This window comes from Penaeus japonicus, unplaced genomic scaffold (assembly GCF_977035675.1).
Source record: "Penaeus japonicus unplaced genomic scaffold, GWHDUDI00000001_assembly GWHDUDI00000001, whole genome shotgun sequence".
Classification (NCBI taxonomy): Eukaryota; Metazoa; Arthropoda; class Malacostraca; order Decapoda; family Penaeidae; genus Penaeus; species Penaeus japonicus.
In genome coordinates this window covers 53,458,716-53,471,215 of record NW_028234403.1, presented here as the reverse complement: position 1 = coordinate 53,471,215, position 12,500 = coordinate 53,458,716, and the positions used below count along the sequence as shown (strand labels likewise).

Sequence of the window (12,500 nt, the reverse complement as noted above, 5' to 3'; positions counted from 1 at the left end):
TCAGCACGTCATCCGGCGCGAATGGGTTGATGTGCATTGTATTGACTGGAATGAGGGGTACCTATAGTTGAATGACAGGTTATTTTTCTTCAAGGAAAAGTAATAATGATACTGATATTTGTCCATTTGTCTTTTATATACTTCATATCGGAGGAAGAAAAAAAGAAAGGCCAGGAGTTATGCGTGATAAGTTAAAAAGCTTATTAGAGCCTTGTATTGTAAGATAAAACTTGTACCATGATGTGATCAAATGAAGATAGAATATTATATTAAAGATTGTCAATCAAGCTGTCATTCTCTACTTTAGTTCCAGCAATTTGAAGTGCCTTTTTGCTAGGTCACATAACATAGAATTTGCAATTGTAGTTGTAGTCTCCTTTAGTGTCCAAGTAACTGCACAATGTATTGTTTCACTCTCTTTCACCTGGGGAACCATTTGGTTAAGGATTGCAACAGATTGCAGACAGAAATTTGAATGCACCATCTTTATATATATATATATATATATATATATATATTTATTTATTTATATATATATATATATATATATATATACATATATATATATATATATGTATATATATATATATATATATGTATATATCTATATATATATATATATATACATATTATATATACATATATATATATATATTTATTTATTTATTTATTTATTTATTTATTTATTTATTTATTTATTTATTTATTTATTTATTTATTTATTTGATATATATTTGTTTTATTATTATTTTTTTTTTCTTCTTCTATTCTTCATTTGCCAGATGAAAGAATATCCAAGAGGTATAGGTATTATAAATGAAATTATGAAAAATGGCACTTGAATGTTTAATTTACATTAGTGGTATGCTATATGAGAATTAATGTTTTTGTGTGGAAAATCTATGAACATTTTCTAATACTTTTTAGAGACTAAAGAGACTAAAGTTGCATCTTGCACAAAATGGAGCACAAATGAACTAAAGTAGGCATGGATTTTTAATGAGACACTGTATCAACTTGCAAGATCGTTATGCACATATGCATTTGGTACGGACACCCATCACCGACAAGTGATCAAGTTGATTAGATTGTATATTGATGTTGATGACCACCTCCTTTCATAGTGCTTTGATAGGATGGGGAAGCGTCAAGAGTCACGTTATATGCCCCCTTGATCAATGCAGTAACCTGTTATTTTTCTATGTGAATATTTTGTTGCATCTGTGACAAGTTCACCCATATCAGTCTATGTCTGTTTATCAAGTTACTTCTGACTTTTCATCCTTTCTGTTAATAACTAACTTGATAATGGACAAGGAGATGTCAATTCTAAGATACTCTTAAAGCAAAAAGTGGTCTCTATTTGTATAATCTCTTGTTATTCTGGAGATGTGGTTAGAATGGGATGGTATGAGTTAAGATGATTTATTTAGTAGTAAGGGACGCTATTTAGTAACCCATTGTGGACAGGGGGCTGAACGAGCTAAATGGCCACCGGAAAGGGCGATTTCTGACACTGCTGACACCGGCTGAATATTAGAGGGACCAGGAAAATGTTTTCTCCGCCCTCCTGGCAGCACTGACTTGTCTGATGAATATTTTCCCTTGAATCCTTCACAAAACAAGGGTTTAGGCTGACTTTGGAAAGATCTAGCTCTGAAATTAGTGCTGTTACGGTCATAATACTTTATGCCTGTGAGCGCATTTCAACTGTGAGCAGCTTCCGATGTTGCTTTATCGTGACACCCATCTGCAAGGGGTTAAAATGCACTAGAAAACTTAGGTTATTAGTATTTATTTACAAAATTTCTTTTTTTTTGTACATGAGTTTGTGTATGTGCATGCAAGTGTGTGTATATGTACATAGATATACATACAAAATATGTTATAAAATACATAATTTCCATTGTTGTTGTTTTGTATCTGATTGTCTGTACACCTATATATTATTTGTCCCAGTATTTTTCTAGACTGGTTTTGGACAGAGCAAGCACTTGCACAACATTCGCAACTATTATTCTGTGTGACTCAAAATTTCATGTATTAACCAGATTATAGAGAACCTAGAGCTGCTCCAGTCCCTCCTGTCGTCTCACCTGAGCCGACAACGCGAAGTGAATGAGCTTCTGAGTCAGGAACCGCTTCTGGTTGGAGAAGGACAGGTATGGTGATGAGCACTAAGGAAAAGTTATTTGTAAATAGATCAAGTTTGATTAATTTGGGGAGTTTCTGTTTAGGATTGATGGAGTATTCTGTGAATAAGGTTTGTTTTTTATACTCTCATGAAATTAAAACTGTTGTTACTTAAGTATCAGAAAAAAGTGATCTTTATAGGAACCTCACAAAAAGTGTACACAAATATCCTCTGAACTTTTCTTCCCCAGCCATCAAGCGACAGCAGCCCAAGTGTATCATCGAGACGAAGGGGCAGAAGCACAAGAGAAGCACCAGACGGGGAAGAAGCATCGAGGGGCTCCTCAAAGCGTTCTCAGAGCCTGGTACGCCAGGGAACCTTCAATGTGAGCGAGCAAGAAACCACGGTGGCTACCATCCACGCTACGTTAGATGCCCATCTCACCAGGGTAAATAAGGTGCATCACTTTAGCACGAAGCAGTAGTGCACTGCTCATGCCCTTTGGCAACATCCCAGCATCCTGCGCGGTGCTTGAACTGTAGCTGCTCTAGGTAGATTGACGTACCACCCCACAAGTTCAGTGCATCTCACTGCTCAAATCTTGAGGTGCACCTTGTTTCTAAATGTTTGTTTCTAGCTGTGCAGAGAAAGAAAAGGAAAAAAGGAAGGCATAAAAAAGAAACTTTTTTTCTTTGCCACGTTGCCACCTTGCACAGATTGTGCTTTTTAATGTTGGACAGGAAAGTAAGTCCTCGTAGGGATGTGGCAGTTGTCAGTGACGTGTACCTGTGCATGCCTTAAATTCCTCCTGTAGTTGTCGGGACGTAAAGTAGTTGTGGAAAGTTTGATGTGTGTTGAATGATGAGACTTTTTGTATAGTCAAAGGCTTCCATAGTGAGCTGGTTGTTTTTTTAAATCCAGGTCTTTAACTAGTGCTTGTTGATACATGCTTAAGTTTAAACTAAGGATTTAAATGTGTAATGTAATTAGTTGCATTAACCAAAAAGCGAAGATTCTAATTCTAAAAAAAGGAAAGCATGGAATGTTGTTTAGCAGCATCACTTCAACTAGTATTGTGGCTTCATGTATAGTAAGCTGTGTTTAGTATTGTATTAAAAAGGCATAAAACATTCTTACAATTATGATTTGTTGAAATTCATAAAAGTATTACATATCAACATCAAAACTTTATTATAGCATACAGAACTATGGTATTATGTTTTTTTTCCAGTAAACTGTCATGTCAGGAGATAAGTGTCATATACATAGGAATATCTATTCATTTTGGATGCCAATACTGCTATTATGCCAGTATATTAAATATATTTGAGGAACATCTTAGATGGAAGAGAATCAGAATATAAATATATATATCTCCTTTTTATGTCTGTTTTGCAGTAAGCTGTAGGCTGGATGACCAGACAGAGATCATCTAAGAGTGGAAGTGGTAGATAGGTGCTCTTATTCAGAAATGTGACGCACAAAAAAAAAATCAAGGTGCTGTGACTTTGTTGCTGCCTTCTCTTCTCGAACAAATAGTAGCTTAGCCTAATTCCAGTACTGTGGTTTTTACGAATAGCTACCATAGTATGTCCATCTGTAGAAGGTCATTACTTCTTTGCCCATCAAATGGAGTGTCAATTTTGTAAATGGTTTAAATGTTTACAATTGTTGATGATAATAGTTGACATTTGCAGTCTTATGTCAAAGTGATAAACAAAAGATAAATAGAATTCTGTGTATGTGGTGAATACGTACATCATGTAAGGCCTTGTGTTATCCTGCTCTTACTGCAACTAACATATCTAAGGATACCTGCCATTAGTATTTAAGTGTTCATCCTGTTGGGCTTTTTTATACTATTGTTGCTGCAAGGAGGTTTTGGAGCTCTCTGCTGTTGTCATCTATCATCCCCTTTGGAAACACGGCAGACATCGTACATCGAAAAGATTTAGGTCTGCATGTAAACTGGTTGCATCTTGTATTCGCCGTTGGAAAGTAACGACGATTGATGTGCCGAGGGATTAGCTTTTGTACGGAAGGCATTGCAGTCAGCTTAACTATCTAATAGGCAAGAGTACAACTTCGAGAGATAACTAACTGCCTCACTGGCTGGCTTGAAGATCATCAAGTTTACACAATGGTTAAGTGAGGAATCTATTTCAGAACGTAGACTCAACGCGTGGTTGACCGTGGAACTTCAGGTAGGTAATGAAAGGGCTAGATAAAATATATGTATATTTATATACACACATAATGTACAGACTTCAGGAATTTGATCTTCGGCTTGCCTCAGTACACCTTACTGTTACCTCAAAATTTGTGTAGTGGATTACTTAGTGATTTTTAGAGGATATGTACCCTGATATACTTAAGAACTTACAAGTGCTGCTTTATATGTACAAGTTTTTAATGTGCTTTGATATCCAACACAAAACACGAATAACTACTTATGAATAACAATACTGTGGTAATACACTATTATTGTAGCAATCCAAAAAATTTAATTCAGTGAAGATAAAGTTCACCAACTTTTTACTGAAGGTTGTAGTTAGGAAACAGTAGGTTGTTATAGGAAGGGAGAACCAAGGACCAAGGTCTTTGCTAAAGAAGTAGAAGACGAGGAGGATCAGGAAAAGAATATGCATCCTTAAAATACTTGAGAAAATAGGAGTAAGTGGATAGTGATCTTGGATTTTCAGCTTTTAAAGACATATCCTGCAAACTGATCCATCTGTCTGTTTGTGTTTGATGTGTTGTAGAAATACATTAATGGCTCAGTTATCTTGGCAATAGAGGGAGTGTGGATACTTCCAAGTCTTGTGCTTGTGGCTGTTTCATCATCCTTTTGAATGTCGAGTCTTTGGAAGAGGCAATATTTTTCTACAATTTTGTACAAAGCTCACTACCTTCTAAGATATATCCTATACAAATCAGCTGGCCCATTTACTCGAAGTTTGGTAATGAGAGTATAAAGGTATTTAGTTCTGATGGGAAAAGGAAGCAAGATTATCTGTCTCCCAAGTATTGCAGTGGCCTCAAGTGCCAAGTAGTAGTAAAGTAGTAAATTCCCCTCTGGTTTCACTCTCCTCACAGAAAAAAGAAATATTGCGTGTTGGTTTTTGAAGTGTAATTTTCTTGAGTAGGGATTGAATTCCCATGATTTTGTGGGTTATGTCAATTACCTTGTTGTGATGTACACCTCAAAAGGGAAGAGTGTGTGTGTTTTTTTTATGCAATATAACTCAAGTTGTGCAAACAGTTAACTCACATGAAAGTGAAGTGATTGCAATGGTTAATGCTGCTTTTGCTTCTGCAGCTGTTAAATCTTGAAATTTGAATGCAGCTGCATCAGTGATAAAACTTAACCTGTCATAGTCATTGCCATTACATTTATATATTTATTTATGTGCTTGTTTGTTTTGTTATTATTATTTTTTACTATCAAAACAGTATTATGTTTAATGTTTTATCATTATTGGTGCATTAATGATAAATTTTACCATGCATATCATTATCTTCATGTAATATTGTTATCATTATCACCACTACTATAATTGTAAGTATGATCTGACTAACAGTTTTCATTACTGGTCTCTCCTTTAATGTTTCCTAATGAAAATGATCAAAATCACCAAGAAATAAAAAGCATCAGACAAGAAATTTTCATATGGTTTGTGATATGAATAATTTTCTTTATTATTCATATTTCAGAATAGTGTTTATAATTCATAGCAATACTTTCAGTCAGTGATATTTTTTTGCCTCCTTCTATTGACATATGATGTTTCATGAAAATGTGATAAAGTTTGATACTCAAAAGCTACACAGTAAGAAGTAACCCCCAAATAAACTTGGCATGTTTAAAGATCTCTATGAATTTAGGTTGTTGTGCTGACTCCAGTCAAACTAAAGAGCTCAGCTTGGTTTGTCTGCTAAAAATGATGTAACCCCATATTGATTACTTGCAAAAAGAGAGATAAAGATATAGAAAATACACATGCATGCAGCTTTCAAGCATTGAATGTACCTCAAAGTGCTCAAAGTTTATACTTTAAATTTAAATGTTTGTGTAGTGTTTTGTGCTCGGTGTTTACCCTTACAATGTGGATTGATCCTGTGTTGTTGTGTTCCCCTTTTCAATTGTGCAGGTTGGTGGGTGATAGTGACACGAAGACGGACTTTTAAGAGTGAGGATTATTTTCAGAAACTGAGTAATGCTGAAATTGAACACATATTTCATTCAGAGTGTGATCCGATGCAAGTAAAAGATGGCGTGAATATTGTCTTTCTTGCAAATCTATTCTGTTTGTCAGAATCGAGAGTTTTTGTAGTTAATAATTGGGATAAGTTGTATTTGTTACTTTTGGGATATGTGCTAGCTAATGTACAACAATAGTTAGAACTGTATTTTTAGTGCTAGCCCACTAGTCATTTTTTTATTTTCCCTGGTATTAACTCCCTGGTGACTATGATATTGTTTGAAGAAATGGCTCTGTGTAGCTGAATCTGTGGTCACATATCCTGTCCTATGAAGTCAATTTGCTATTTAGTTTTAGTTGCCTCATATAAAGAGATATCGGAACCATTTCCTGTGTTGATATCAAAATGGATATTTTGGTTTTTGTTTTTATTCTGCCAGAGAATTTGGCTTTTTATTTAAGTTTTTCAAGTTTGCAAAGGAGAGGAGGACAGGTGTGACCACCGGTGAAGAAATTTTGATGCGCAAACCCTTCCAGTGAAATTCATGTACATCAACCATTTAAATTGGTTTATTTCTTAGGTAAATTTCTATCAGTCATTTGAAGATTTGGTTGTACTATGATGTGAAAGATAGGTATAAAAGAGAGAGTAATATTTCGGTTCCTATATGTAATTAAATCACATTTATATGTATTTGGCTTTAATAAAGGTGAATTATTATTACATAATCCAATTATGGTTAGTGTAACTGCATGTAATCTTGTTCTGCTGGCTTGGGGTCACATGTTATGTGTCAGGTATTAAGCAGAAAGTAGAGTTATTATTATTTCTTATTCAGTTTTGTCTATATTCTTAAAAAGAAAAGAAAAAGAATATACCTTTCTTATGGTATTTATTGCTTCATTTTATGTTAACTATTATCATTTATGTATCTGTGTTATTTTGACGTTGGGACAAAAGGGAAATCTACTTAACCAGATGGTTCAGGCTTGCTTATCATTTTAGGCTAGAAGTAACCTAATGGACATAGGAAAGAAATTTCTAAAGTTTGGAAGATTCCATAGGTTTCAATAATTGGGTTAGGAAAGTTACTTCTATGATTTCATTTTGTCGTTTTCGTTTTGACATTTTGTAAAAGAGAAAATCAAGATGGGATTGCTCTTGCTGTAAGAGGAGGAACAATGCATTGGTAAAGAAAAAATACATTGAAACAGAAAAAAAAGACTATTCTGTAATGAAACAAAATGATGTTGATGAAATTCAGGAGGTGTTTTGATATAGTGGTTTGGAATAGATGGTTTTCTAACCCCCTCTAAAACACAGTAATTACCAGTGTGAGTGTGTGTTTTTTGTGTATAAAGGGCAATATAAATGTGTTAGATCTGAACGGAGAATATATTACACTCAATTTAAGAGGTCTGAGTTAGAGATAGATTTTTCTATGTAAGCCTTTTACTTTATATTGTTTTTTAATTGAAAACAGATAGTCAAATTTATCGAATTAGTTACAAAGGCAACATTTTTTTTGTTTTGTTTACCACATGTTGAGATGGTAATTATTACTCAAGTTTTTAGTGCTCTTTTTTTTACAAACATGTCGGCAAAAAGAAGCGTGCGTAGTGTATTCTCAACCCCAATGATGTTAATAACAGAACTTCATTCGGTTATGTAATTACTGATGAAGAAGTGGGAAGGAAAGATCTGTGTTATTACTATGGTAGTTGAATATATACTAAAGTTGCATTAGTTTATATGTATATTCTCCTGTACAAATATGAGAAGAACAAAATTCAGTTGTACTGTTAATGTGTAAACTTTGTGTTGTAACTTGGATCTCCAAAATTGAAGTTGACTTTAAATTAAAGGTTGTTCTGAGAAAATTCAAAAAGACAGTTTGAATTATTGACAAAGACATGATTAGTATTTTCATAGTGTTAAGTTTATTTTGTATTTATTTGTATTGCAATTATTGGCTGAATTATTAAGTATAAGTATAAGAAATACAGATATTTTTCAATAGCAAAATGGACATGAAACACAAAATTCAGTAATGACACTGAATACCTAATGGTAAGTTGTGGAAAAAAAAGATATATATATATTTTTGGAGGCTACAGCTCGTGTTTAAAAATCATTACACTTGGATTTGAACCTAGCATCTGTTTTGGTTGGCATTTTGCTGTTGCGTGGGAGATTTGTCTTGTTTCGTTGCTTTTTACAAAATTTGCAAAGCTAAGCTTTTGGATTTTTGTGAGGTATTTGTAACCAAAGTGCAGAGCTTTACCCAATTATTAATGTAAGTCTGAAAATACAAATAAAAAATTACTACTTTCATGAACAGTTTGTAATTACTTTATTTCCTAAAGAATGATAGCCAAAGACACAAAGATAATAGTATTTAACCCTTTACATGTTGCTACAGTATATTCAGTATCTATTACATACACTGTCTTGTAATGGTAACTCATAGGATGATAGATACTGCATTCATTTTGTGTTTGTTGCTTTATAAAATATTATACATTTTCAGGTGGAAAAATAACTCAGGACTTTTGTATTTTAAATTCTGAAACAGGAAGGATATTACCGAAATAACAGGAACATAATCTTTACATATTTTATATGCAGTGTAGGTCTAAAAAGCATTATAATACCTTAAAAATGGTAGGCTTTTTTCCCTTATATTATCTAATAAAAATAGTCCTTATAGCACTATAGAGCTTATGATCTTTATGATTATAAAAATAGTACTGCTGTAGACATGCAATGGAATATTGGCAAAGATTTCCTGCTTTTGTTTTGTACTCAAAAGGAGAAAACTGAATGATTATATTACATGCTTAACTCCTCAAGTACAGTAAGTGACGATCACCCATTTTCTCTTCCGTCTTGCAAGCATGAACGTGGATTCCATGAGGTACTCTTCCTCTTATTTCATGAGCTAATCTTCCTCTTGTTCCATGAGGTACTCTTCCTCTTATTTCATGAGCTAATCTTCCTCTTGTTCCATGAGGTTCTCTTCCTCTTATTCCATGAGGTTCTCTTCCTCTTATTCCATGAGGTACTCTTCCTCTTATTTCATGAGCTAATCTTCCTCTTGTTCCATGAGGTTCTCTTCCTCTTATTCCATGAGGTTCTCTTCCTCTTATTCCATGAGGTTCTCTTCCTCTTATTCCATGAGGTTCTCTTCCTCTTATTCCATGAGGTACTCTTCCTCTTATTCCATGAGGTTCTCTTCCTCTTATTCCATGAGGTACTCTTCCTCATGTTCCATGAGGTACTCTTCCTCTTATTCCATGAGGTACTCTTCCTCTTATTTCATGAGCTAATCTTCCTCTTATTCCATGAGGTTCTCTTCCTCATGTTCCATGAGGTACTCTTCCTCTTATTCCATGAGGTACTCTTCCTCTTATTCCATGAGGTTCTCTTCCTCTTATTCCATGAGGTACTCTTCCTCATGTTCCATGAGGTACTCTTCCTCTTATTCCATGAGGTACTCTTCCTCTTATTTCATGAGCTAATCTTCCTCTTATTCCATGAGGTTCTCTTCCTCTTATTCCATGAGGTGCTCTTCCTCTTATTTCATGAGCTAATCTTCCTCTTGTTCCATGAGGTTCTCTTCCTCTTATTCCATGAGGTACTCTTCCTCTTATTTCATGAGCTAATCTTCCTCTTGTTCCACGAGGTTCTCTTCCTCTTATTCCATGAGGTTCTCTTCCTCATATTTCATGAGGTTCTCTTCCTCATGTTCCATGAGGTACTTTTCCTCTTATTCCATGAGGTACTCTTCCTCTTATTCCATGAGGTGCTCTTCCTCTTATTCCATGAGATACTCTTCCTCTTATTCCATGAGCTACTCTTCCTCTTATTCCATGAGGTACTCTTCCTCTTATTCCATGAGGTACTCTTCCTCTTATTCCATGAGCTACTCTTCCTCTTATTCCATGAGGTTCTCTTCCTCATATTTCATGAGGTACTCTTCCTCTTATTTCATGAGGTGCTCTTCCTCATATTTCATGAGGTACTCTTCCTCTTATTTCATGAGGTGCTCTTCTTCTTATTCCATGAGGTACTCTTCCTCATATTCCATGAGGTGCTCTTCCTCTTGTTCCATGAGGTACTCTTCCTCTTATTCCATGAGGTACTCTTCCTCTTGTTCCATGAGGTGCTCTTCCTTATGTTCCATGAGGTGCTCTTCCTCATATTCCATGAGGCACTCTTCCTCTTGAGATTGCTTGCCTGTTTCTTCTTGATTCTAGGGCACAGAACTACCCAGGGAGGAAACGGTACAGGGAAACATGTCATCCCTTAATTAGACATGACTTAGCGTTTGCTTGTCTCAATACCATGGCTTTCAATTCTTATTTGGAATTGCTTTCATTGGATCTATTACACTACCCTAGAAAGCATATGGTATTTTTTTGTGTTTTCCATGTATTGGAAAGATGGTTGTGATTTTATTATTTTTATTTATTTATTTATTATTATTATTATTATTATTTTTTTTTTTTTTTTGGGGGGGGGGGGGTCGACGGAGCTAAAGCTGAGAAAGTAAGTAATTTCTGTATCATATGACGAATGTTGTATTTTAGTAAATCCATTGGCACTGCAGATGGGTAATGTAATTCGTAATGTAACGTAATGTAATTCTATCAAGACTATATGGAATGCTAATAGATATGGTAAGTTTTGGTATATGAACTTTTACATAGTCTCATCTATAAAGTCTTAAATGCTCTTTCCATAAGAAATAAACTAAAACAACTTTTTTGTTTTGTTTTACTTACAAAACATATATTTTACCACTAAAAATACCTACTGGGTTAAAAAGATATCTCTTCATAGTCCACAGTACCACTTATTTTCGCAATTAAGAAATAACACTTATCCAACTGCAAATACCTCCACCTAAAAAAAATAAATAATAAAATCATGCCACATGTAAACACAATGTAGGTAAAAGAGTCTCGTAGGAAAAAAAAAAACAGGAAAAAAATACGACAGTTTTCCAAGTACATGACGTGTTTCAGAACTCCTTTTATCCACGCAATATACCGACCCCGATTTCACTATCATGTGTTCGTAGTGGGTACCAGGAGTGGCTTTCCCCCTGCCGCTCTCACTAGCCTCGGTTGCATTGGGACTGATGACCTTGTTTGAACCTGTAATGCAAAGGGTCAGAATGTTATCTGTGAGTGTAATGCAAAGGGTCTGAATGTTATTTGTGAGTATCTTCACTGGGGAGTTGTTTATTGAGATAATTAATCAATCACAGCAGTAATGGATCAAAGTCGACAAAAGATGAAGAGGGAGAAAGGGTTTCCAAAATCGAGCATTTGGAAAGTCAGTCAAACACACTATAAATAAACCTTCTCCGAAACGAAACTAAGTGAATAAAAAGTCAACGAGCTTGCATACATTTAAAAAAAATCTGAATCTAGAAAAAAAAACCCTTGCATACATAAAAAAAATCTGAATATAAAAAGAAAGCCCTGAGATAAACATAGAAAGTCGACGACGGAGGAGTAAAATAAACAAACAACCTGTTGAAGGTAAGTGAGACGACGAAGTAAAATAAACAAACAGCCTGTTGAAGGTAAGTGAGGCGACGAAGTAAAATAAAACAACCTGTTGAAGGTAAGTGAGACGACGAAGTAAAATAAACAAACAACCTGTTGAAGGTAAGTGATAATGAGAGCGTGGAGCCTCTTGCGAAGTCCCCTGAGCCTGGAGTCCGAGGTTCCTCTGGCCAGAAGATGCAAGCCACGACGCGCCAAAGTCCCGAGTTCCCGCGCCGTCCTCGAGGTCTCGTCCGGGTCGCCGTGGGAGGGGCGGAAGCGCTCGACCTGAAGGGGGATAGATATGTAGAAAGATTTTTTTACTCTACATGGGCATGGGGTCGATGTAGATGAAGGGGAATATATATGTAGAAAGATTTTTTTACTCTACATGGGCATGGGGTCGATGTAGATGAAGGGGAATATATATGTAGAAAGATTTTTTTACTCTACATGGGCACGGGGTTGATGTAGATGAAGGGGGATAGATATGTAGAAAGATTTTTTTACTCTACATGGGCATGGGGTCGATGTAGATGAAGGGGAATATATATGTAGAAAGATTTTTTTACTCTACATGGGCACGGGGTTGATGTCGATGGAGG

General features: G+C 35.2%; 2 protein-coding genes across 12 annotated transcripts in view; one reads left to right on the top strand and one right to left on the bottom strand.

Annotated features, from left to right (window-relative positions):
* Positions 1-8,671, top strand: part of LOC122257331 (uncharacterized) — a 35,360-nt gene extending 26,689 nt beyond the window's left edge. For 9 of the 11 annotated variants that reach the window (XM_043022602.2, XM_086542475.1, XM_043022593.2 and 6 more), the window contains 2 exons: positions 2,052-2,162; positions 2,385-8,671. In XM_043022602.2, coding sequence (XP_042878536.2) covers positions 2,052-2,162; positions 2,385-2,618 — 345 coding nt within the window. In that variant the 3' untranslated portion in view covers positions 2,619-8,671. The remainder of the gene's footprint in view (positions 1-2,051; positions 2,163-2,384) is intronic. The other 2 variants (XM_086542446.1, XM_043022574.2) reach the window with 1 other exon arrangement.
* A 2,605-nt stretch (positions 8,672-11,276) lies between these two features.
* The window catches only part of LOC122257364 (IQ motif and ubiquitin-like domain-containing protein), a 28,694-nt gene continuing 27,470 nt past the window's right edge, over positions 11,277-12,500 (bottom strand). The window contains exons 10-11 of the mRNA XM_043022622.2: positions 12,010-12,183; positions 11,277-11,499 (exon numbers count right to left, since the gene is read on the bottom strand). Coding sequence (XP_042878556.2) covers positions 11,410-11,499; positions 12,010-12,183 — 264 coding nt within the window. The 3' untranslated portion in view covers positions 11,277-11,409. The remainder of the gene's footprint in view (positions 11,500-12,009; positions 12,184-12,500) is intronic.